Below are 22,896 nucleotides of genomic sequence, written 5' to 3'. Positions count from 1 at the left end.
CATGCCAGTCGTCTCATTCGTTCATCCTCCATACTGGTGACCCCCGACATCGAGCCACGCAGCCTCGATCAATTTCAACATGCCGCTCATCCCTGCCTCGCCGAGCCAGGCGGGGAAGCTACCCGCCGCGCCCCCATCGCCATCAACACGCGTCGCGGCCCGCGGGTGACAATAAACGAGCAGACACGGCTACCTACCTACCTACCTACCTACCTATCGACTGGAGCCCAGCCACAACGTCGATGACAGGTGTGTAGGAATCTCGTCGTCGTCATCGTCATCGAAACCTTCGAGAATATTGGCGGACTGGTGGTGAAGAAGAAATACATGGCGGACTGGTGGTGAAGAAGACCTTCACAATAAGACTAGTTCCCATAGGTGCTTTAAAAAAATGGGGGAGCGAATGAGACGACGATCTTGACAGCTGGATGTGGAGTCATGCGCGATCCACTACACATAGAACGGTCATCCAGCACCACAAGACATACACCACCTCAGCACCATCATCATCATCATCATCAAGGCCCCGTCCGTCCCCACGAGCGTCGTCACGCCGAGACGGGCGTTAGAGCTACAACACCTCCACGAGCCACAACGACTCACAGTCCAGCTCGGAGTATCATCAACCACATCGATGCCCCTGCCGCCCCCGCCGCCCCACCAACCGACATCAGCCTCGGAAGAGCGCTGATGTTGGTTGGTGCATTCAAGCACTTCTTTTGTCCACCTTTCGTCCATCCTCCTAGCTACGTGACCCGCCCATTGCCATTTCAATCTCTTCACTCTATCCACTATGTCCACTACTCTTGTCATACTTCTCACCCACGTGTTCCGCTTTCTGTCTTTCCTCGTTATGCCAAGCATACAGCGCTCCATACTTCTTTGAGTGCATTGGATTTTATGTAGCATCTTGGTGTTCAGTGTCCAAGTTTCACATCATATATTATATATAGAATCAAAAATAGGAAAAAAACCCGACTGGAATTTAAAAAAAAATTCTGTCGTAGTCGGATTGTGAAAAAATGTCAAAACCGGAGTTGTATTTTTTCAATGACATTATAGCCTTGATTATTAGGCATGTAAATACCTATGTAATCGATTTTAAACATTGGAAACAGGGTTGACAGTATGGCTGTGATTATATCGATTTAGGCACGTTGACCAGGTCAGGCTGTCAGTGCCATTACTCCGTTGGTAGTGCGGTTGTAGTGCGTTTTTCCTGGTTGGACTGGTGAGGATTTACAGCTGTAAAGATGGCAAAGCTTGTGAAGGCTACTGGCTTCATGCGTAAGAAAATTTCAACATCTCACGTAACCTCGTCAGCCCCTCCCCTCACTACCCTTTTTCTAGTTATGTAATCTGACATTAACACTTCACAAATCCCCGATTTCCATTTTTTTTCCATTATTTTAAGCTATGAATTCCCCCAAATATTGTCACATCCTAGTAATAAATTTGATATATCGCCACCGACTACATAACCTATATAAATTTTACAGCTGCGCTAAGACGTTGGGCGTTTAATAAGTCAGGATTCAATCAGTACGGTTAGTATTTATTCATCTACTCTGAATGCATGAAGTTTTGACTTTATTACATTCATCGTTTATTATCCAGGACTATTCTTTGACGACCTCTTGTACGAGACTCCAGATGTGATAGAAGCCGTCAATAGGCTGCCCAATAAAATCATCGATGAACGCAATTTCAGGATGATCAGGGCAGCTCAACTGTCAATGCAAAAAATTGTATTGCCAAAGGAAGAATGGATCACTTTCGAACAGGATAGGGCGAACCGTTATCTCTCGCCGATCGTCGAAGAAGTCAAAAAAGAACGTGAAGAGAAAGAGAAATGGATCAGCTTACATTAATTGAAATGCATGAGCTAATTAACAGAATATAATATGTTACATTTATCATTTAAAAGTTAGATGTCTTATTATTCATTATTTCTTGTATAGTGTTAAATAAATTATTTAAGGAAGAGCAGAACTGTCTTTTTACTTTATATTTTTAAATATTCGACTTAAGATTAAATATGTATTTCCACATACCAAGTGCATTAGAGATTTATACAAATTTGAAAAATGCATTAAATAAATTCAATTAATTATATATTTTTTAAAATAATATTTATTCATCTGAATAATCTGGATGGGTTTATAAACTAAATGAGAATTGCTATAAAAAAATTATAAGTGAGTATATATAATAACAATAGATGCTTAACAATTTATAAAAAATCAGCAGTTTTAAAGAAAATATTTCATTTGTATTGTTGATGGCATATTTACGACTGTAATTATATATGTATATATATGATATGGAATGATTTTTACTTCATCCACGTGTATATACGAAGTATGGATAGATGAAGTTTTGTGATCGTGAAAAAAATTCAACCTCGTTTTTATTACAATGATAAAAACAAATCAGTCATATTTCATCATACATATTGAGAATTCCGGATGTAATATTGTAAAATATATAAATGATAAATTTCAAATTAGTCAAAACAATTTGATATTTCATATAATGGTATTTCCTATGTGAGGGGTTCTTTATACTGACACACTAGGAACTGTGAAACAATTTTTCCCAACATAAAATAAAAATTATTTGCGAACAATAACATTGCTCAGGTACCATATTCATATGTCTATTCATTAGTAATAAATGTAGAAGATGGAATGACAGATAGACCTTAAAAGAAAATCAGTTTAAGTATAAATGTACTTAGTAAATGCTCTAGAAAAATGGTGATGGTAAAAATGCATTAAATATAATATAATATAACAGATATTTATGTTAAATTACACAAATGAACTATCAACGTTTAAATTATAATAAAACATTAATTTAATATAAAATAATACACCTTCAACGAAATTTAAATATTTCACCCAAAACGAATACGCATTTAAGATGGCTTACACCATTTGAGCATAAGCCAACGATTAGTATCAAAAACACAGTATATTTCATTTTCAGTAATTTACTGATTTAAAATTAATTAAATGATCAAAGATAGATCTGATAGTTAAATAATAAAAATAACTAAGAAGACGTTAGTAAAAAGAAGCAAATTGAAACTGATAAATTTTAAAAACCTCTAGGTCTTTGTTTAACAAAAATTTTTAGAGATTCAAAATCGAAATCTTTGGTAAAGAAATATTTTAGAACTTAAATACACAATTATCTAGTCTTAAGATTCATCCCAAAATTTACAAATGACTGATGCCAATTAAAACTAGTGAGTTTGAGAAGATCGTTACTATTATATAAAACAATAAAAGTCAATTTAACATGTAATTATTGTAACGAAAACATTCGCATTGATTTGCATTATACATAGATGAGTGGGACTCGTTAATTACTTTAAAATGTGCATAGTCAAAAATGTGCTTTGATTCAGCTAGAAACAAAAAGTCTTTAAAATATACATAGCTGTTCAATAACCCTGGTAAACTTTTAATCTTTTGATAAATTTACATATACACATAATAGATATAACAAAAATAAAATATACAGATTTATACACTATTTACACATTACTGAATTGCACTCAAATTCTATGACAAATAATTTTTACTTAATTTTTTATGGCAATAGATTTACAAAATTTTAATGTAAAAAAAAATGGTTAAATGTAGAGATTATACATATATAGAGCTCAATAAAAATATGTTAAAAACATTTATGCATTATTAAAGATTTCAATATAATGATATACATATTCTATAAGTATATATTGTAAAATTATAAAAATAATTGACGATTTATAATATATAAAATGTGGTAGTTGAAAACAGCGACAGATGAATCAGAGATCGTCATCGCCAATTCCTTCAAAGGCATTATTTTCTACACAGTCATTGCCCGATCGAAAAGACACACTCGCAAACTTTTCAGAAAGCTTCCTGATAGAAAACTTTTCTTTCGGAGATGTCACAGGTCTGCTATTATCACCGTTCTAAAATCATAGCAAACAGAAAGATAGCACAAATTCCATCGTTTCATTTAACTCCATACAGCCAATTATTCCTTATGAAATATATTTACCCCCGAACTAAGCGTATCAGTAGAGGATGATGGAGTGATTATTTGGCTGGAGCCATCCCTCTTCAGATAGGTAAGGCTGTTTTTCTTAGATGTTCCTCGATACACTGTACTTCGTTCACTATTTCCATGAAGCCCGCCATAATTCTTTTGACACATAAGTTCATCAACAACTGCCTAAAAGTTAAAGCATTATACAAATTCAAAATAAATCGACTCCTGTTATAGATACAACAAAACAGCTACAAACATACAAATGTACCTATAAATAATGTATGGATAAGAATTATTGAAAAACATAAATAAATTACCTGAAGGCATACGCTCATAAACATAGCTCGTTCGCTATGAATGGTCACCCATTGCAAAGAATCTTTGTTCATCAAATACTCAAAAGATAATTCTAGCTTTGGCTCGTTTGAATTAGTATGCTCACTACCATTTTGAGCATGACCATTTTGAGATCGATCCTCATCATCTTCCTGTAAAAACACAATTCGTGAAATTTTATAAAAATGTACACACATAAAACATACATTATAGTAATATATGTATGTATGCAACGAGTCATTAATTACCGAGTGTAAAGTTGTAATACGCCAACACCTCATTCGAATAACTTTAAAATATGCCTCATGATGGTCTTGCGTCAACAGTAAAAGCCCAGAGTGGCCGAGTAAAATTTGTGCATATCCTTTGCTAGCTCCTCCCGAGCCCCATTCAGCAAATCCTTGACCAGCCATTACATAGCCATAGTGTCTTTGAAGACGAGCTAGTTCCAAATACTAAAAGTAACATTGATAATATGTTTGTATTCATAAATTCAATATAGACAACCAAACACTAATAATTTCATTGATAACATACTTCCTTTTTTTGATTGTTCAATTGACATTTTTGCAAATGGTCCAAAATTGCAGGAGTAGCCGTTATCCATCCGGCTGAGACTTCGGCAACAGTTTGTGCGTACAATAATTCTAATGCTACTCGATCACACATCAATTCAATATCATATGTCGTGTCCCAATAACTACAACATTACACAAATAATCGATAAAACACATTATATTCATGACATCAGCGATAATTGACCAATCTGTATAAAATTATGTACCTTTTCCTTATACAAATTTTATGATTAGATTTGAACATTTTCAATGATATGTAAGGTGATTCAAAGTCTTCAAGTTTTTTTAAAACAACCATTTCATTCGTTACATCATCAATTTCAACTATATATAATGAAAAATATTTTATCAAATCTGCCGGTAATAGTATGTGCGAGCAAGCATTTTCTAATACTACATCAGAACGATCCGCCGATGACACAATCAACGGTATCCTCAGACCAGTCATGAAATGAACGTCCATTGGTACTCCTTCATGTTTTTCTTGAAAAATTTCTTGCTGCGCAGATGCAAGGAAACCAATCAAGAGATCAGAATTCGACAGTATTGAATTTTGGCCAACTAAACAAAAGCAATTTGTTAGTTTTCATGACTAATAAATACGAAACCTATCTACATATGTACAAATGTATGAGCTAAAATTAATGAAATTACCAAGTTGTAAATATCTTTCCAGTAAAAGTCGCCGCTCTTCGACTTTCGTATTTGTCAAGGGTAAAATTTTTTTTGGAGGAAAATGTGGAAGTTTAAGTGTGGGATATTGTTGATGAAGTTGAGCATGAAGACTATGTAATTGTCGGTATCTCACTGTACAATGAAAATTTCCGTTTATATGAATATTATAGCCCTAAAACAAAACAACATACAGATATAGATAAAACTACATACATACACATATAGAATAAGCACATCCTAGTTAATAGATACCACAACATTTAAATGGTAAAAACATCACCATTTTTTCAGTTAAATTGCTGTACACAGCAATCTGACCACAATGTGGTAAAATAAAAACATTTAAAATTATGTAAGATTACAAATATTAATATCAAATTTATATGATATATGTACATATATTGACTCATTATGGACCGCCCGAATATTCCGAAAACTCTCTATGAGAGTCTGCATATTTTTCGCAAGTAACGGCAAAAATAATAGATTTTATAAATTGAACATAAATGCTAAACCTTTCAATGAATTAAATTGAAAATTGCCTTTGATCTTATAAATGTTCATATCACTATTTCTCAATATGTGGTGATCGCTGTATTCAATTTTGTATGAAATTTATATACATTTTTACGTAATCTAATATATAATGTCGAAAGAGATTTTGTATGTATGTAAGGTTGGTTGGGAACATCGAAAATACATCAAAGTTTCTATGATGACTATATCGACATCGATTCAAATACATAAATGTTTACTAATAGATTGTTTCGCCATGTTTAAGCGTTTTATATTACAAATACCGAGCGAAGCCGGGTAAAACCACTAGTAAACTATATCTTTCTTATTACATTATTCATTTTAATAAAATAATTCAATTTAAAAAGTATGCAACACGAGAAAAAACTAGTCAATGTCGATATCTGTGGATTTGAAATCATTTCTGAATATTATCGATAAATTCCTTGGAAAAAAAGTTATACCATAGAAATATAATATCGCTATTCTGTGTGTGTATCTGAGATAACACTCTCCGTACAATAATAGTCGTTTCGATTCGACATACATGTACGTCACAGCCAAACCACTGCCAATAAAATGTACGAATATAATTACGAAAGAAAAAAACTTCTATATATACTGTTCACTACCAATGCTTCCTCTAGGATAATAGACGGCGCTAAGTCTCTGAGCATTTAGCGCCATTTATTGAAAATTTATTTATTTAATTAATTTATATATATATATATATATTTTTTTTTTTCTATTTGTGTTTTATATTGTTCATATGTAGGTAAGTAGGCAGTTTTTACCATTTTTCTTTCATATTAAACAATTAAATATAAATATTAAATTAAATATATTTAAAAGGTATTTGGAAAAAATCGACCACATGCGGATCGAACACAGGACCGACACATTTCTTTTTTTTTTTTTTTTATTTAATACCTTAATATGCCAACACCCATGCGATGATATTTCATCGGGTACAATACTAGTGTATCTAATATATAATTTCGAAAGAGACTTTGTATGTAACATTGGTTGGTTGGGTGGGAACAACACGTTCGATTTTTACTTTATTTTTTTTCGATTCATAGGTGCCGATTCGATTTTTTTCGATTCAAAGGATTCGAAGTCCTTGGGGGCGAACCCTCCTAGAGAGCGAAGCCCTACCCGATTTCTCTTCGGATTCTGGTATACATATAATTTCGAAAGAGTATAAATTTTTGTTTGTTCGTGAGAGTCAATTTAATAAAAAAAAACAAATGAGTATTCAAATAAATTTATATAAAATAAAACTATTCAAATAAATTTATATAAAATAAAACTATTCAAATAAATTGAATAAAATGTTTACTATTAGATAAGTCATGTTTAAGCGGTTTATATTACAAATACCGAGCGAAGCCGGTTAATACAGCTAGTATGAATATATTTTTAATTATGAATGGAAGTTTTAAACTAAATCTTTTAAATAATACTTTTTTTTAATGAAGTTTGGAGGATTTAAGAACACACACTTTGTGTTGACGGCCTTTGAATGGAATTTCTTTAAAAACACAGCGTATGTGTTTACGGTCCATAGTGAGTTAAAATAAGAATAAAACGTGCTCAATTTTATTAATTACAAAACACGACGATCGTTCTCAAGGTGAGATTATTCAATTAGCTGTGCGCAAATACATATTAATAAAACAGCAAAATAATACAGAATTATCAACCAATTCCTAGTGATAAGTGCAAGAGTACAAAATTGTGTTGAAAACAAACATACAAAAATATACTACATTAATGACTCGAGTCAGTAATTGATAAATCTACTATCTGAATAACACCATTATCAAACATTATTCGAAATGAACGATAAAAATATACATGTATTTTAGTACACCATTGTATATCAATTTGGTGTGGCACACAGCACCTATACAACGAACTCGTAATTCAATTGGTTCCGAGCGTCTGTTTATTGTTAGTCGTGTTCGTGCAATTCCACACGCTAAAAATGCACATGCAACGGGAGTGCTGATAAGATAACCATAAAATATCAACATTTCCAGCGACCTATGCATACCAAGAGTATAAAAACAACATTTTTAAATAAGCGCTCATAGAAAATTTATACCCGGGAAAATTTATTCTCGACAGTGTGAAAAAATAATGTATATTTGGAGTTGTTGAAATATATTTCACATATGTATATGTATTACAAGGATGAGTTATACAAATATTTGAAATTGTTTAGAAACCAGGCCATAATCATGAATTTTTAAAACATCGCAAATTCTCATATGAATTTTAATTTGATACAATTTGGTTTAAAATCGTATTAGCTGTATTTAATGGTTTAAAATACCTATATTAATATTGTATTCCTATGTTGAAATTTTGATACACTTGAATTTACCTAGACTTAATACTTTAACCTTCCATACTGTTACACTACATCCTCTTTCTAGTTATTCTCTTTCTAGTTATCTCTTTCTTTATTTTTTGTAATAGAATTAACTGGAAAGAGGATTGAAATTTCCAAGAAAACTCCAGAATTAAGCTGATATAAGTATTAAAATCAATAAAAAAAAAATTAAACATACAGCAGTCGGTAAACAATTATAAAATTCTTATAATATAGTGAAAGTTAAGCACTTGAAATAGTGTTTGAATATTATGAAAAAGGTTTATAAGAGGTTTGCAGTGAAAAAAATTCATCTAGATAGTAAATCGAATTGGCGAAAATTTAGCACCTACAATACTATTTTTATACAGATAACGAGCCAAAAACATAATATGAATAGTCGAGAAACGCGGTTTGTGTTCAGTGGGGTAATGTATGGGGAAGTTGTGGTTAATTTATAAACAGGTGTAGTCAACTTGGTTACCACATATGCTGGCGCTTTGTCGTCTGCAGCGAGATGTCTCGCGTCCGGTAAAGAGAAATGCATGGCAAATGGGTGGTGCGCCCTTCGTGGGCCCCCGCGTAGCCCCTCGACACCGGAGCCCCGACGCCCGTCTTATCCAACTGTGGCCGCGCACACACTGACAGCTGACATTCACTTTCTACTACACAATATACCAATAACACCACATTCCACGGCCATGCTTGTTGCCCTTTCGTTTTCATTTTGCCCGTAAAGATATTGTTTGATAAGGTTTTAGACGGTTTTCAATATTTAAACGTGCACTTTTAAAAAGAAGAAACACTAGTAATTGATCGCATGGCAGCTGTTAATCACTTAGATTAGAATTGACAACAATTACAATATCAATTATTAGTAACAGGACTCAAAATGCTGCTCCCTCTCGTGAAATCCAGAGACGTAGTGCTCCTTCGTGAAAAATCCAAAATTTCCGTACCCTTAAGTAAATTTTGAAAAACGTGAAATTTAATTACATATTATTGCGGAAAATAATATGCCAATATTGCTTGACTATGTTTAGAAGGTTATTCTCATTGCATAGATAACAAAGTACGTATTCAAAAAGTTTTATAAAGCAGTGAAATATGAAATCTGTTTAAGGTCTGTTCATACCTATCCAGCACGACCCGAATCCTGCAAGTACGGACAGTATTCTTCAGTACATTCTATATGGACGCGCATGAATGCGTAAATGCGCGAATGGAGTATGAATACGTCCATATAATGTACCAAAGAATACTATCCGCACTTGCAGGACACCTGCATGATACGGGTCATGCTGGATAGGTATGAACAGACCTTTACTCATAATTAAAATATTTTGAAGGTACTTGTATTGTTGTACATATTCACTATTTATTCTCAAAAAGAAAAAAGAACCTAATAAATTACTTTTACATTTTTATTTAAAATACTTTCACATAAAAATAGTTAAAGAATTTGCATTCATTTGTAGTTTAAAAAAATACATTTTTTGAAAATCCATATGTATAGACGTAATGTCTTAAGATTTAAATAAACTGAAAAAAAAAGAAATATGAATTTTTATTTTTAAGTCAATTTGATATATCATGGATGAAGCTATTTTGAAATAAACAAAGAAATCGATTATTCTACGATTAATACACAATAAATGCAAAATAATACAAATACATCGATCAAATATATCACATGTGCTCAAAAGCCATTTTTATTAAATGCATAAGTAGTAAAGGATACTGATTGTAATTACAAAATTCTACAAACTTATGTCAATATTAAATACATAGAAAAGGGTACAAAATAAGACTAAAATACAGAATGGGTAGATAATTCAAAGATAAAATGTATAAAATAATCTCAATGTGGGAATGTCTTCAATCAGAATCGGACGAAATATTATTTCCCATGTTCTGAGTCAGTTTCCTACTGCAACGAAAATTATTGGTTGTCGTTTCGCCCCTATAAACGACGTGATTCTTTTCAGTCTCTAGAATTTTCACCTCATGAAGTAGTTCTGGTTTACTCATTTCAGATTGCAAGCGATCCCAAATAAAAATTGCTAAATTTTCAGTCGTCGACACCTAACGAAGCAAATATACAACTTAAAATATAAACAATAAAATAAAATAAAATTTCAATGTTCACTTACAACATTTTTGAAATATGGCACATCTTTATCCAAATTTTTATGATCCAATGGTAGAGTTATGGCCGAATGCATATACTTTTTCAGTTCATGAATATTCATCACCATGCCTGTTTTAGGATCAACCACTCCACGAATTGTAACTAGCACTGGAAATTCATATTATAAGTATAAAATATTTGTTAAAATCAAAAGTTCATTTAGAAGGTTAGTAAATAAAATAAATATTATACACACCAACATAATTATGACCATGACCATTTGGATTATAACATTTGCCGTAAGTTTCTTCATTTTCCTTATCAGTTAAATGTGGACTGCAGATTATTTAAAATTATAAACAAAAGTTAATAACGGAAATAAAAAGAAAGTTAGTGAAATATAAGCACAAAACATTTATAACAGTGTGTGACAATAAAATTAGCACATATTATTAAAATAAAATTAAATAGAGTATAAGAATAAACTCTACACAGCACTTGTTTTTTAGACACATTTTTTTCTGAAATATATTTGCATTAGTAGAAAAGCTTCAATCACGATCGCATTTATCAGACTTTATAAAATTACAATAAAAGAAATGATAAACAATGCAAAAATAAAACCTAGAGAGTCGATGGCTCGCACTAAAAGTTTCTCTGCGAATCAACGATACAATCGGCATCGAAGTCATGACGTTCACTCGCAAATTCTGGCCACACGACAAAATAACACCTGTCAAAATGAACGACAATAACATGCAGAAATACGACTATAATTTTTTTTAATTTACGGTTGAAAAATTAAGCAAAATAATTGGAAACTGTATGATGGATGTTTATAAATATTTAAAATACATACATATAATTAAAGTCGATCGAGTCTGTCGGAATAAAATGATATGAGTCGTTTAGAATTTGAGCGATTCCGACTCCGATTTTGCACTTAAATTGCGATATTTTTTTTACTTAATAATGTATGTACGTACATATATGAATAGTGAATAAGTAACCAAGAGTTACTCGCCAATACTCAGTGTATGTATGTATGTATGCATATCTAAAACAGTGTTTTTATATTTTTATTTCTCTCATTTCATTTTTATGTAAAATTGAGAAGGCCTAATATTCTGCAAATCCGTTACGCTAAATGTATAGACTTAAGTTTCATGTATGTGATCATAAATAAACATTATGAAATATTGAAAGAAAAAAGTTACCGTAGTTTATTTCTTCTAAAGCAGTGTCGATGTGAGAGTTGAAAACTTCATATGGCAGTGCAAGATCAGAAATTATTTTTCGACTGGACAAAAATCCATTCCGAAATGTACGATTCTCTCATCGTAAGTTTTCAATATATTAATTTATGTATAAACTCACTTTAATGGTCAATTAAGTCGACCAAAAAGCCCTCTACATGAGGCTACCACCCCCCAAGGAATACAGTCTGAGAGATCTTTTCGTCGAAGAATGCGACGGTTGTCCAGCAATATAGTACTAGAACAACCGCATATCACCGTTCTATTAAAAAAACCGCAATTTATCTAACAGTACAATAAAATCAAAAAAATATTTAAATTGATTAATAATAACGTAAATTGTGCTTTTGTTTGTAGCGGCGGTTTATCATAAATTGAAAAAAAAGCGCGCGATTGGGAACCCCGAAATGAGTCTTTATAATTGTAATATAGGTTATTATTAATATTATTTTTTACTACTATCATTGGTACTACTGTTGTCAATATTATTATTATTTCTTTTGTTAATTTTTAATATTTAAATTTTTTATCTTATATATAATATTATATATGCGAAAATTTTATAAACGGTTTTTTTTTTATTAATAATTATATTGTTATTATTATTTGTAATGAATTAAATTGTAAATTTTCCAAAAATAAATAAATAGATAAAAAGCGATCTAGCGCGCACGTCAATAAAATCTGGATCACGGAACTTCTGGCGCCCAAAAACTCCATAAATCGAAAGCCGTTCACGCCGCGAAGTATTGCACTAACGAGAACTCGAGTGCCAGATATTCCGTATTCGCAATTTTTGCGGCAACGATTGTGGTGCGCGAGAACGTTTTGAGCGAAATAATCAAATTTTTTATTTTATTTATTTTTACAACATCAATTAATCAAGCACACTCGTCCAACAGATTGCTCCAAAGCAACGAGTGTGCTAAAAAGATTAAGAAGTACAAAAGGAAAAAAATACAAGTTAAATAAACAAATTATATATACAAATATACAAATTAAATAAAGAAAAGATAACTAAATAAAACATGACATAGAAAAAAAAGCTCATTCATCTGGCGTACAAGCTCCACCGTCAACACACTAATTTTAACAATTTCTATGTTTGACTTATTTAATATTAATGCTTTACAAGCTAGAGCGATTATTGCAAATTTGTTTTTCGATGATTAATTTTATTGAAAATTTACGATTGTGATTATGAATTTTTATTTTGATGTATTTATTTTGTCTTTTTGTTTTTTGTTATATATTATATTATTTTTATTATTTCATAATTTTTATCATATTATTATTCTTATTATTTTGATATTTTTATTATACTGTTATTTCTATTTTTTTCTTTTTGTTTTCTCTTACTATCTTACTCTATTATCATTTTTGTTTCTTATTTTAAATGTTTGAGCTTTTCTTTTTTTACCTATATGTGAAAATTATTAATGGTTTACTTAACATAATTATGTTTTTTTACTATCAATCTATGTAACTTTATAAACTGTAAATTTTCCAAATAAATAAATAAAAAGAATTCCTAATAAAATCATAATTAAATACACTAACTCAACCTTTCTAAATGGTCGCGACTTCCATAACTTACGAAGTGGTGCAGAGACTGAAAAGAGAGACGTGACAAATGTTAATGGCACCCATCCAGTGAATTTAAGAAACGGAGGAATGGGAGAATAACTAAATCAATCGAATCAAACAAAGGAAGCAGAAAGAGCATAGGTCGCAAAAGGCGGTGCTACGAGCCGCGATAAATAGGCCGGAATGTGTGTGTGTTCGTGTGTGGAGTCGGCCGTCGAGCGGCCAGTGTCGATCGTCCGCGGCGAAGGTTCAGTGTCGAGACGGAGAGGGGGCTGAGCGCGCGCGAGGAGTGCGAGCAGTGCGAGGAGTACGAGCAGTGCCAGCCGTGCCGGTGTCGGAGCCGGAGACAGCGACGGAGACGGAGACGGAGCGGGTGAGGGCGAGGGCGAGGGCGCGGGAGGGGCGAGGGGAGCGACACGCCCTCAGGGGAGAGGTAGCCGCAGCCATGAACGGGCTGTCGCTGTCGGAGCTGTGCTGCCTGTTCTGCTGGCCGCCGTGCCCCGCGCGCATCGCCGCCAAGTTGGCCTTCCTGCCGCCCGAGCCCACCTACGCCCTGCTGCCGGCCGCTCCCGCCCCCGCCCCCGCCACCGCCACCACCGCAGCCCCCGCAGCCCCGGCCACCACCACGGCTACCGGAAGCGCGTCCACAGCGACAGGAAGTGGAGCCGGAGCCGGAGCCGGAGAGGAGCCGCGGCTGTCGCTGCAGCTGACGGAGCGCGCCGAGTGGCAGTACTCGGAGCGCGACCGCGACTCGGTGGAGGGGTTCTTCTCGCGCACGGCCCGCGGCAACCGGATCGCGTGCCTGTTCGTGCGCTGCCAGCCCGACGCCAAGTTCACGATCCTGTTCTCGCACGGCAACGCCGTCGACCTGGGCCAGATGAGCAGCTTCTACCTGGGCCTGGGCACGCGCATCAACTGCAACATCTTCTCGTACGACTACTCGGGCTACGGCGTCAGCGGCGGCCGCCCCTCCGAGAAGAACCTCTACGCCGACATCGAGGCGGCCTGGCACGCCCTCCGCACCCGCTACGGCGTCAGCCCCGAGAACATCATCCTCTACGGCCAGAGCATCGGCACCGTTCCCACCGTAGACCTGGCCTCGCGCTACGAGGTCGGCGCCGTCATCTTGCACTCCCCGCTCATGTCCGGCATGCGAGTCGCCTTCCCCAACACCAAACGGACTTGGTTCTTCGACGCCTTCCCCAGGTATACAAACCACGAAACCTCCAACAAACATTCTCACCTACTCTCTATCGTTTCAGTGCAGACTACAATGCAGAATATCCGATACTTGCACGCGGAACTATAGTCCGTCCGCTGTAAAAAGACGATTAGATAAAACGTACACGATGTCCCTTTCGAGAAATGCGATGTAAACATTGGAAGAACGTAAAAAAAATTCCTTTGTTTTGATTTATTTATTTTTACATTGAAACAAAATATTTTTTCTTTATCTACATTTGTACGTATGTATATACTAACAATAGATAAAGTTTTGTTTTTGTTTTTTCATTTAAAACTTATTCACTATACGAATGAAGATGGAATGACATTCTCATTTAAAAAAGGAGTCTCTGAAGTGGAGACACTGTATGGAAGAAAAGTTGTCTCGTCGAATGAAAGTCAACATCTGACATGGAAATTGGTTCGGCGACAGTCGTATACCATTTGTGATGGTCGTTCGTTTCTTGTATCATCAGGCCAGAGAGTTGATGTGGTGCAAAGGAGGAATTATAATCAATTCTCGTTAAATTAACTCTCCGTTGCTATAATTGTCTCGTCGGCTCAGTACTAGGATCATCATAGTAATCATTCCAGAAACATTTTCCAAAATCTCTAATATGTTTCAACTTATCTCGACTTTTAATTCAATATTTATTAAAAACAAATTATTTATTATCCTAGAAATTTTGAATTTTAGAGGTTTTGTTTTCATTACATACATGTATGTAGCTGTAATAAACATAAAATTATTAATCTTATTCAAAATTGATGGCAAATTCTATTCAAGTACAGAAACAAAGAGCCAGGAGAAATTGGTGAAACTAAGCCTACCAAAACAATAAACAGGAGGTAAAAGATCAATCATTGAAAGCTTGTTTACAAAGAGAAAGAATAATACCAGTAGAAAACTTCCATGACAGTGGATTTCGGAGGACTGTGTCTGGAAACTCAGAAATGCTTATTAGTCGAAATGGCTAACCGCGATTGAAGAATTGGAAAAAACTGGATGTGAACATTACTAAGTCAATCTACAATACAACTCGGTTAATCCACACCCTGGTGTACATATTCAAATACAGTAACGTAATAAACGACCGAGGAATAATCCGTCATCATTTGAAGTCAAATTCATTCAGAGACGGCTGGTCAGAATCAATAACCTATTCGAATCACTTTTGGACACAATTAAAACTTTTTGGCCTTGTAATTTTGGATTATAATTATATTTAAAATTTCTTACTATTTGTGTATTCAATTATTGAAACTGTTCAAGAGGGGGGTGTAAGAGACAGAATGTACCTATTTTTCTTCTAATGCCGAATCCGTATTCGGACGTAGGTGGCTACCATGGACAGACATTGTTTATGGCCCGTGCTAATTCCTCCCTATATCTAGTCCTGAATATAGTCCTACAGCGAACAGACTATAAAGCATAATTTTTATTTAAATTGCATGGTCTTTATTAGGGTACGATTTTAAGTCAACAGCACTAAATTACTCGCAGTCATTGGTAAATTTGAGTTTTACTTTGAAACTTCATAACTAACAACATGCAGTAAATGGCAGGAAGACGACAATAACACTTTCAAATGAAGTTTAACTCCAGAAGAAATATAAAATATCTGACGTCTAGCAACATCGGTATGTTATTGTTCGCAAACGAATCTACTCTGCATACTGGGTTACTCGTCAACATTTGAGTAAAAATACAATGACATGTTCTAAATGTCAGCAACTTTACACAATCCACTAAGTATAACCAAGGAACTTAAAACCGTGTAATAATAATGGATACTAAAACTTTATTTTTCCGAGTTCAGTATATTGTTTCTTTCAACTATTCCAGATGTTTTGTTTTGCGACGTAGAATTCAAATTAATAATTTATTGTGATTCGAGTAAATTTTCCAACATCATTTACTAGCGCATATAAAATTTCTAACATGAAGCATTAAGTTTAATATTCACCTAGATGTATGTCTATGTATAAGTATTAACAATTACGCATTCGTTAAGACTACATATTACAAGTAGAATTTATCTTACAATGGCAAGTTCTTGGCGTTGGCATGAGTAAAAATTAAAGTCCCATATTTGCCATCAACAACTGAACTGTCCGAGCTGTCAATAGTAAATATAGTTAAATATTGAAATATTTGTTGAAGCATTCTATGAAACCATATATACAGTTAGTTTTTATAATATGAAGATAGTCTGTAGAAAGACATGTTCACAATCTCGTTTTATATGCTACCACAAATGACACCAATTAAATGTGTAACCAACCGCATATTTCGAGACTTATGAATATATGTATTTATGACTCCGTAGTTTTATTTCAAAATGTGTCCTTTGTCTTTGAAATGTGGTCATTGATTCTTTTGTCTATTATTTTCTTATAACATGTACATAGTTTGATTTTCATTTCAGTGTGCTTAAATTTAAACTTATGAATGATATTTTTTATGTTATATTGAAGCAACCAATTAATTAAGTCATTACTCGGTTTATGAAGTTGAACTTTAGACGAACCGTTTTCCTTGTGATTATTTCGAAATTTATGCATACAAATTAAACAATTCCCATTGCTTAGATTAAGTAGACTGTTGTCATCAATTTCACTTTTTAGAGTTTGTTTATTTTAAACGCATCAGTATTTGTACATTGATACTTTGCAGACGTTTCATATTGATCGTTGCATATTTGTTTTATTAATGTTTTAACAAGATATAATGATGATAATAAAACAAACAAGTCAATTTGCTTTTGCTGTGCTGTTGCAATTCACTAGATTGCGATTTTTTTTAATATCAACTGAATTAAAAAAAAATACATGTTGAAAATTACTATTGCGAAATGTCAAGTGTTTTTTAAGTGTATATATACGATTTACATATTTTAAAATAATACTACATATGATAATTTTATGCAATATTGGTTTAGGTATATAAAAAGTTTGATAGCATTTTGAACTCGATTTCCTCATAATCATGTTTAAATATTATGCAAATGATATTGCAAATTATGTCATTTGATAAGTATAATAACGCCAGAATAATACAGATGTGCATTGTATTTAGAACTTGAATGTGTTTTGGTTAGTTATTTAGGATTTTTTGCAAACGAGAAATCATTCTCAAACTATCACTACATTTCCTATATTAAATTTATGGTATGAAAGGTGGTTATACGACAATTGGTGCAAGTCCAAAAGGTTCAACGACAAAATGTACCCGAAAATTAGTGCACTGACAAAATGTACCCGCGACAAAATGTCCACGGAAATAATGTTCAAGCGACAAAATGTTCAAAAATCCTAAATTTTCCTATTTTAATGGAAAAAGTAACTTTTTATTGTATTATATTTATCGATGTATATGGTACTTTTTATCGTATAGATCGCAGATGTTATTAAATTAGTATAAATTACAGGTGTTCTCAACCGCACCAACATATTCTTATTTAAATTGAACAATTACATTTTAAGCGAATGTCATTGTGACTCATTGAATATCATTTTAAGATGTCATTGAATTAGTTTAAATGTTAGGGGTTCTTGATTATTTCCATGGACATTTTGTCAGTGCACTAATTTTCGGGTACATTTTGTCGTTGAACCTTTTGGACTTGAACCAATTGTCGCGTCCCCATGAAAGGTATAGTAATTTTATACGGACAAGTTTTGTGACTCATTTATGTTATCAGTGTTCGGTTGGTTAGAGCAGTGTGAATTTGATACGGGACTGGCTTTAATTTAATCGTTGGATATACATGGGTACTTTTATTTAGAATTTTCTTTCCTTTATCTGTGTTTGAGTTCCTTTTTTTTTTTCAACAAGTCATTCGATTGCTTATATGAATTTTTATATCACTTGCGTCATTCCTTTTTCATTTTAAAATTTTGTGTACAAACTTATTATTATTTTTTTTCTTATTTTTAAGCTTGTGTTTTATTTATGTTGCAGCATTGACAAAGTTCCAAAGGTAACATCTCCGGTTCTCGTTATTCATGGAACTGAGGATGAAGTAATAGATTTTTCACATGGACTTGCTATATATGAGAGATGCCAAAGGGCAGTCGAGCCGCTATGGGTGGAGGTATGAACTTAATTTATGAATCGCGCCACAATGTGATGAAACATGTTTTCGAAAAATGTGATTTTTAATATGTTAAATTTGATTACAGGGAGCCGGTCACAATGATGTCGAACTGTATAATCAATATGTAGAACGACTTAAACAATTTGTGTCTGTTGAATTGGTCAACTGACAACGACTGCAGGCTCCCGGCCAGAACAAAACGGGTATTTGTTTATTTATTTAAATGTTAAAGCAGAAAATTAGCCAAGCCAAATACATTATGCACTGAAATATATTGTTTTATCACCCTTTTTTTTTAATTCTTTCAGGTGAAGATGCAAATCCAGTCTCAACAGTCAGTTCGGGTACCACCAGTTCCGTAACTGAAAAATTACTATAGCTAGCAGGGGCCGGGTCCAACCACTTGGCCGGCCCCAAAAAGTACACAAGTGTCGATCGAATACCTAACAGTCCTATACATCGAAGTGATGGTATTAACACTAAACGTCTTTCACCTTTGGGGGACTCTGATATCCAAAGACTCGTTCTGATATCTAGCAATGATCATTTGGAGGCGATAAAAGATAAGCATAATGTGAGCATTAGTATAACTAAAGCTTGTTCTCCTGATGGTTCCATAAAAAAAGAATGGCGTGCCATACACTCACGAAGTAACAGTGATGTGACTCCTAAATGTGTTTGCCCCTCCTCTCCTGCTCCCCCTCGTGCCTTGCTTCCGCGTCGACCTCATCCACGCTCTCACTCACTCGGAGCTCGACCTGGTCTAAAACAAACAATTAAACCGCCACCTCTAAGTATTCCAGTACAACGGTCTTCGATAACAAATTTAGCTGTTGAATTTTCTCCACATGCAGAAATCAGTACGCTTAGCTCTATACTTGCTAAATGTGAGAAGAGTCTTTCGCCCAAGTGCAGTCCACGAAAAATTTGCAGTGAACGCACCTCTCCCAATGTTTCCGTGATATCTATACCGGATGCTAATCCACTACTCCTAAAGGTAGGACCTATGCTTGCAGATAAAAGTAGCAGCCAACTGGTTTACGTTCCATCAGATCCGTGGACTAAGATGAATGCAAGTGATTTTAAAACTGGTGGAAAATTGGCACGAGCCAATCATCTTTCATTTGATCATCCAACAGACACAGGACCGTGGGTACTTCACGATTTCTCCAAAGAGAATTCTCAGTCTCGACAGCGATTGTATAGAAAAAGTAGATCTTTGTCTAAGCAAAAAAATAGCTTCGATGGAAAGAAGTTGGAGACTTCTACGACTTTACAAATTTCAAATTGTAACAGTCTCTTACAGGCGAAGTTAGATAGATTTTCCTCCATATCTTGTGATATATGCTGGTCGTCAGAATGTAAATGTTCAAAGTCTAATGGAAATCGAGTTTTTAAGACTTCTCCAACTGTTATCGAAAAACCAATAGATTTACTATCATCTCAACCTAGTCCATCTCGCTTATGCGCCGAAAGAATGTATGGAGTAGGGAAGAAATCTCCAGTCTTCTTGAGAAATGAACCAAAGACATCATCAATAAATTCATCAAAATGCTCCCATAACGCCGAAAAATTTCATCTGGATGATAAAAATGAATTAACTTGCTTGTGCAATAACCAACCATTTGCAATATCACCGAAACCATCTCCTCGTCATTTGTCCCCAAGAGTGAATTATAAAACATTGCCAAATGAAAACAACACAGAAATGGATAAATTACAAAGCAAAGATGTTCTCAATAAAATTGTTAATTGTGAGACAACAAATTGCATAAAATCGGAAGCAATTCCCGCAGAAGTATGCATCAAGCCATTACCAGCAAACTCTCCCGAGTGGAACAGTACACCTGCAGTTATTAAAGACAACCGATCGTCAAAACCCACCGACGCTTGTGATCCTTTACTTGAAACCACCTGTTAATATTTCAAGCACTATTTAGATGTAAGACTTTTTTAAACTATCAACAATTTAAGTAATTAATAAAGAAAGTGACTTTCGTATGAAGAACAATTTTTTTTATAGTATAAAAATATTTCAAAATTTCAGTGATCTATGATTTTCAATCTAGGCTATGTAATATATAAAATATATGCGCTATGTCAAAACTGAATTTATAATATAAATCAGTGTACAAGTGAAATAATCTTTCAGTGTGTTTCAGATACATGTTTAAAATAAATGTTTGAAGTAAACTATTCTGTGCAAAGCTCGCAATAACATTTTTTTATATATTTAGTGTTAACGTTGGAACTCGTACTGCACAAGTATATTGAGTGGCGATTATTCATATTAGGAATGTATACAATCAGTTTCAATTAGACAATTTATGGTTATTAACTGTTATTAAAAGACTGCAAATGATTATATCTTAGGATTTACTTAACATATGTGGGTGTTTCAGCACTTTTTCACAAACGAAAGAGCACGGAAGAAAGATTACTGCTTTTTCATGTAAACAGTGCAAAAATGTTTTATATTAAAAATTTTCAAGATGCATTAAAACATTATTGATTAGTGTTAAATTTTTAAATCAAAATTTAAATGTCTTCCTATTATATTTACACGAGTTTTACTTTGTTCAAAAAATTAGATATTCATTATACAACCCAATTTTTATGTACAGTATGTTAAATATTTGTTTGTTTTTTTTTTTTTTTGAAGGGAATGTTACTAGGATACTTTGTGATTAAAACACAATACGTACTTATCTCTTAACTTCGAATCAATTTATGAAAACTTTCGCTTCACACAAATGTGACCAATGATAATAGTTTGCAAATTATTTTTTCATATTTGCTTAGTTAAGCCATTCATCATAAAAATACTCGTAATGTAATATCGGTAATCAATTTTAGTGGAAACTTAAAAACGAAATAAACACAATCTATGCCTTACTATACAAGGTAATATTTGGTCAATTTTGACTTCTTCCAACTTAAAGTGTGCAATTGCTGTTAAGTTTTCTGACTGTAATTAGAAGTTTTCATTGCAATTTATTACCCATATTACATGTGTTACAATGGAACGCTATCATTGTGTACTTACATTTGAACATTACATGTGTCTGTGTAACTAAATTTATAAAATAAAGTCACATATTATACTTATTTCGTGATTTTATCGAGTGCAACGGTGGCACTGGTTTAATCTTACAACATTTCACTCGAATTGCAAACTCAATGAGTTTCATTGACTATTTATAAAAACGGTTCATAGCACACTATCAACTTTATAACATAGCATTTTTTTCCCCTATACAAGTGATCATTTTTAAGGTCTGCCTATGTATTACACTTTTATATATGTATCATGTATTTCATGTAGATCTATATTTACAAAAAAAAAAAAATATATCGTTAAGTATACATATACATATTATAATCTGATAAAGTTTTAAGCAAAATTTATTTTAAAGATATTATTTATGTTTTTTTTATATATACATATATTGTCTAAACACGATGATCGTGGCAATTTGGAAATTTGAACAAAACGTTCAAAAGTGATTCCAATTCAATGAATTTTAACAATGTTTCTACATTTGAATATTTTAGAATTAAATTGATCGTACCAATTTAACACGTTCTTATTAAAGGAGAGCAACTACCGTGCATTTCACGCAAACTATTCACAATAAGATTTTCTAAGAAATATTGCATTTATTGTATGACGGTTCTTGAAAATATTCACTTGTATCAGTTTTGACCGTAGAAATGTTTTTCATTTGACTAAAAATTTTCGTCGAACGTAAAATATAATTATCTTAAGGTAATCATTATTTTACAAATTATTATATGATTTATTTTGTATTTTCAATTTTCGCGTTAGCTAATGATTGACGTTATTTTTATTATTATTATGTGTATCTTTTTTAAATTAACATGCGACGTATTTGTCAACTGAAATGTTGGCAAATAAAATTCATATCGATTGCATGTTTTTTTGAGGGTCAAAAAATGCATTTTTTTCTGTTTTTGAAGAGAATTCTTATTTGTGCAAATAAAAGACTTCTGAAAACAAATTTTTTTATTAAATTCCCTTTCATTATGCTTTTGCTTT

The 22,896-nt window shown here is 33.3% G+C and overlaps 5 protein-coding genes across 5 annotated transcripts; 3 read left to right on the top strand and 2 right to left on the bottom strand.

Annotated features, from left to right (window-relative positions):
* The first annotated feature begins 233 nt into the window (after positions 1-233).
* On the top strand, positions 234-1,990 carry LOC143910985 (cytochrome b-c1 complex subunit 7-like). Its single transcript, XM_077429652.1, has 3 exons — positions 234-1,287; positions 1,500-1,547; positions 1,618-1,990. Exons 1-3 carry the CDS (start codon positions 1,254-1,256, stop codon positions 1,869-1,871), a joined length of 336 nt encoding a protein of 111 aa, XP_077285778.1. The 5' UTR covers positions 234-1,253; the 3' UTR covers positions 1,872-1,990.
* Positions 1,991-2,123: 133 nt separating this feature from the next.
* Snx17 (sorting nexin 17) lies at positions 2,124-9,226 on the bottom strand. The gene is made up of 8 exons (XM_077429651.1): positions 9,023-9,226; positions 5,622-5,814; positions 5,174-5,528; positions 4,927-5,089; positions 4,638-4,844; positions 4,371-4,541; positions 4,063-4,236; positions 2,124-3,973 (listed from the first exon to the last, which is right to left on the bottom strand). Exons 1-8 carry the CDS (start codon positions 9,083-9,085, stop codon positions 3,824-3,826), a joined length of 1,476 nt encoding a protein of 491 aa, XP_077285777.1. The 5' UTR covers positions 9,086-9,226; the 3' UTR covers positions 2,124-3,823.
* Positions 9,227-9,893: 667 nt separating this feature from the next.
* Positions 9,894-11,428, bottom strand: pr (6-pyruvoyl tetrahydrobiopterin synthase purple). Its single transcript, XM_077429650.1, has 4 exons — positions 11,294-11,428; positions 10,926-11,005; positions 10,692-10,837; positions 9,894-10,623 (listed from the first exon to the last, which is right to left on the bottom strand). The coding sequence occupies exons 1-4, from the start codon at positions 11,425-11,427 to the stop codon at positions 10,417-10,419; spliced, it is 567 nt and encodes a 188-aa protein (XP_077285776.1). The 5' UTR covers position 11,428; the 3' UTR covers positions 9,894-10,416.
* Positions 11,429-13,699: 2,271 nt separating this feature from the next.
* Positions 13,700-22,850, top strand: LOC143910982 (alpha/beta hydrolase domain-containing protein 17B). The gene is made up of 4 exons (XM_077429648.1): positions 13,700-14,718; positions 18,701-18,833; positions 18,922-19,039; positions 19,145-22,850. The coding sequence occupies exons 1-3, from the start codon at positions 13,958-13,960 to the stop codon at positions 19,003-19,005; spliced, it is 978 nt and encodes a 325-aa protein (XP_077285774.1). The 5' UTR covers positions 13,700-13,957; the 3' UTR covers positions 19,006-19,039; positions 19,145-22,850.
* LOC143910771 (uncharacterized) lies at positions 19,151-20,757 on the top strand. Its single transcript, XM_077429368.1, has 2 exons — positions 19,151-19,174; positions 19,216-20,757. Exons 1-2 carry the CDS (start codon positions 19,151-19,153, stop codon positions 20,755-20,757), a joined length of 1,566 nt encoding a protein of 521 aa, XP_077285494.1.
* Positions 22,851-22,896: the final 46 nt, after the last annotated feature.

This window comes from Arctopsyche grandis, chromosome 4, assembly GCF_051622035.1.
Source record: "Arctopsyche grandis isolate Sample6627 chromosome 4, ASM5162203v2, whole genome shotgun sequence".
Classification (NCBI taxonomy): Eukaryota; Metazoa; Arthropoda; class Insecta; order Trichoptera; family Hydropsychidae; genus Arctopsyche; species Arctopsyche grandis.
Note: the sequence above shows the minus strand (reverse complement) of the source record. Positions and strands in the feature narration are given on the sequence as shown.

Coding starts and splice junctions, on each gene's coding strand:
- LOC143910985 (XM_077429652.1), top strand. CDS start 1,254: ATGGCAAAGCTTGTGAAGGCTACTGGCTTCATGC. Junction 1,288..1,499: donor GAAGGCTACTGGCTTCATGC/GTAAGAAAATTT, acceptor TAAATTTTACAG/CTGCGCTAAGACGTTGGGCG. Junction 1,548..1,617: donor GTCAGGATTCAATCAGTACG/GTTAGTATTTAT, acceptor TTTATTATCCAG/GACTATTCTTTGACGACCTC.
- Snx17 (XM_077429651.1), bottom strand. CDS start 9,085: ATGCATTTCTCTTTACCGGACGCGAGACATCTCGCTGCAGACGACAAA. Junction 4,845..4,926: donor TGAACAATCAAAAAAAGGAA/GTATGTTATCAA, acceptor TGTTACTTTTAG/TATTTGGAACTAGCTCGTCT. Junction 3,974..4,062: donor CTGATACGCTTAGTTCGGGG/GTAAATATATTT, acceptor CTATGATTTTAG/AACGGTGATAATAGCAGACC.
- pr (XM_077429650.1), bottom strand. CDS start 11,427: ATGTTATTGTCGTTCATTTTGACAGGTGTTATTTTGTCGTGTGGCCAG. Junction 11,006..11,293: donor GCGAGCCATCGACTCTCTAG/GTTTTATTTTTG, acceptor AATAATCTGCAG/TCCACATTTAACTGATAAGG. Junction 10,838..10,925: donor TCATGGTCATAATTATGTTG/GTGTGTATAATA, acceptor ATGAATTTCCAG/TGCTAGTTACAATTCGTGGA.
- LOC143910982 (XM_077429648.1), top strand. CDS start 13,958: ATGAACGGGCTGTCGCTGTCGGAGCTGTGCTGCCTGTTCTGCTGGCCG. Junction 14,719..18,700: donor TTCTTCGACGCCTTCCCCAG/GTATACAAACCA, acceptor TTTATGTTGCAG/CATTGACAAAGTTCCAAAGG. Junction 18,834..18,921: donor TCGAGCCGCTATGGGTGGAG/GTATGAACTTAA, acceptor ATTTGATTACAG/GGAGCCGGTCACAATGATGT.
- LOC143910771 (XM_077429368.1), top strand. CDS start 19,151: ATGCAAATCCAGTCTCAACAGTCA. Junction 19,175..19,215: donor AAATCCAGTCTCAACAGTCA/GTTCGGGTACCA, acceptor AAATTACTATAG/CTAGCAGGGGCCGGGTCCAA.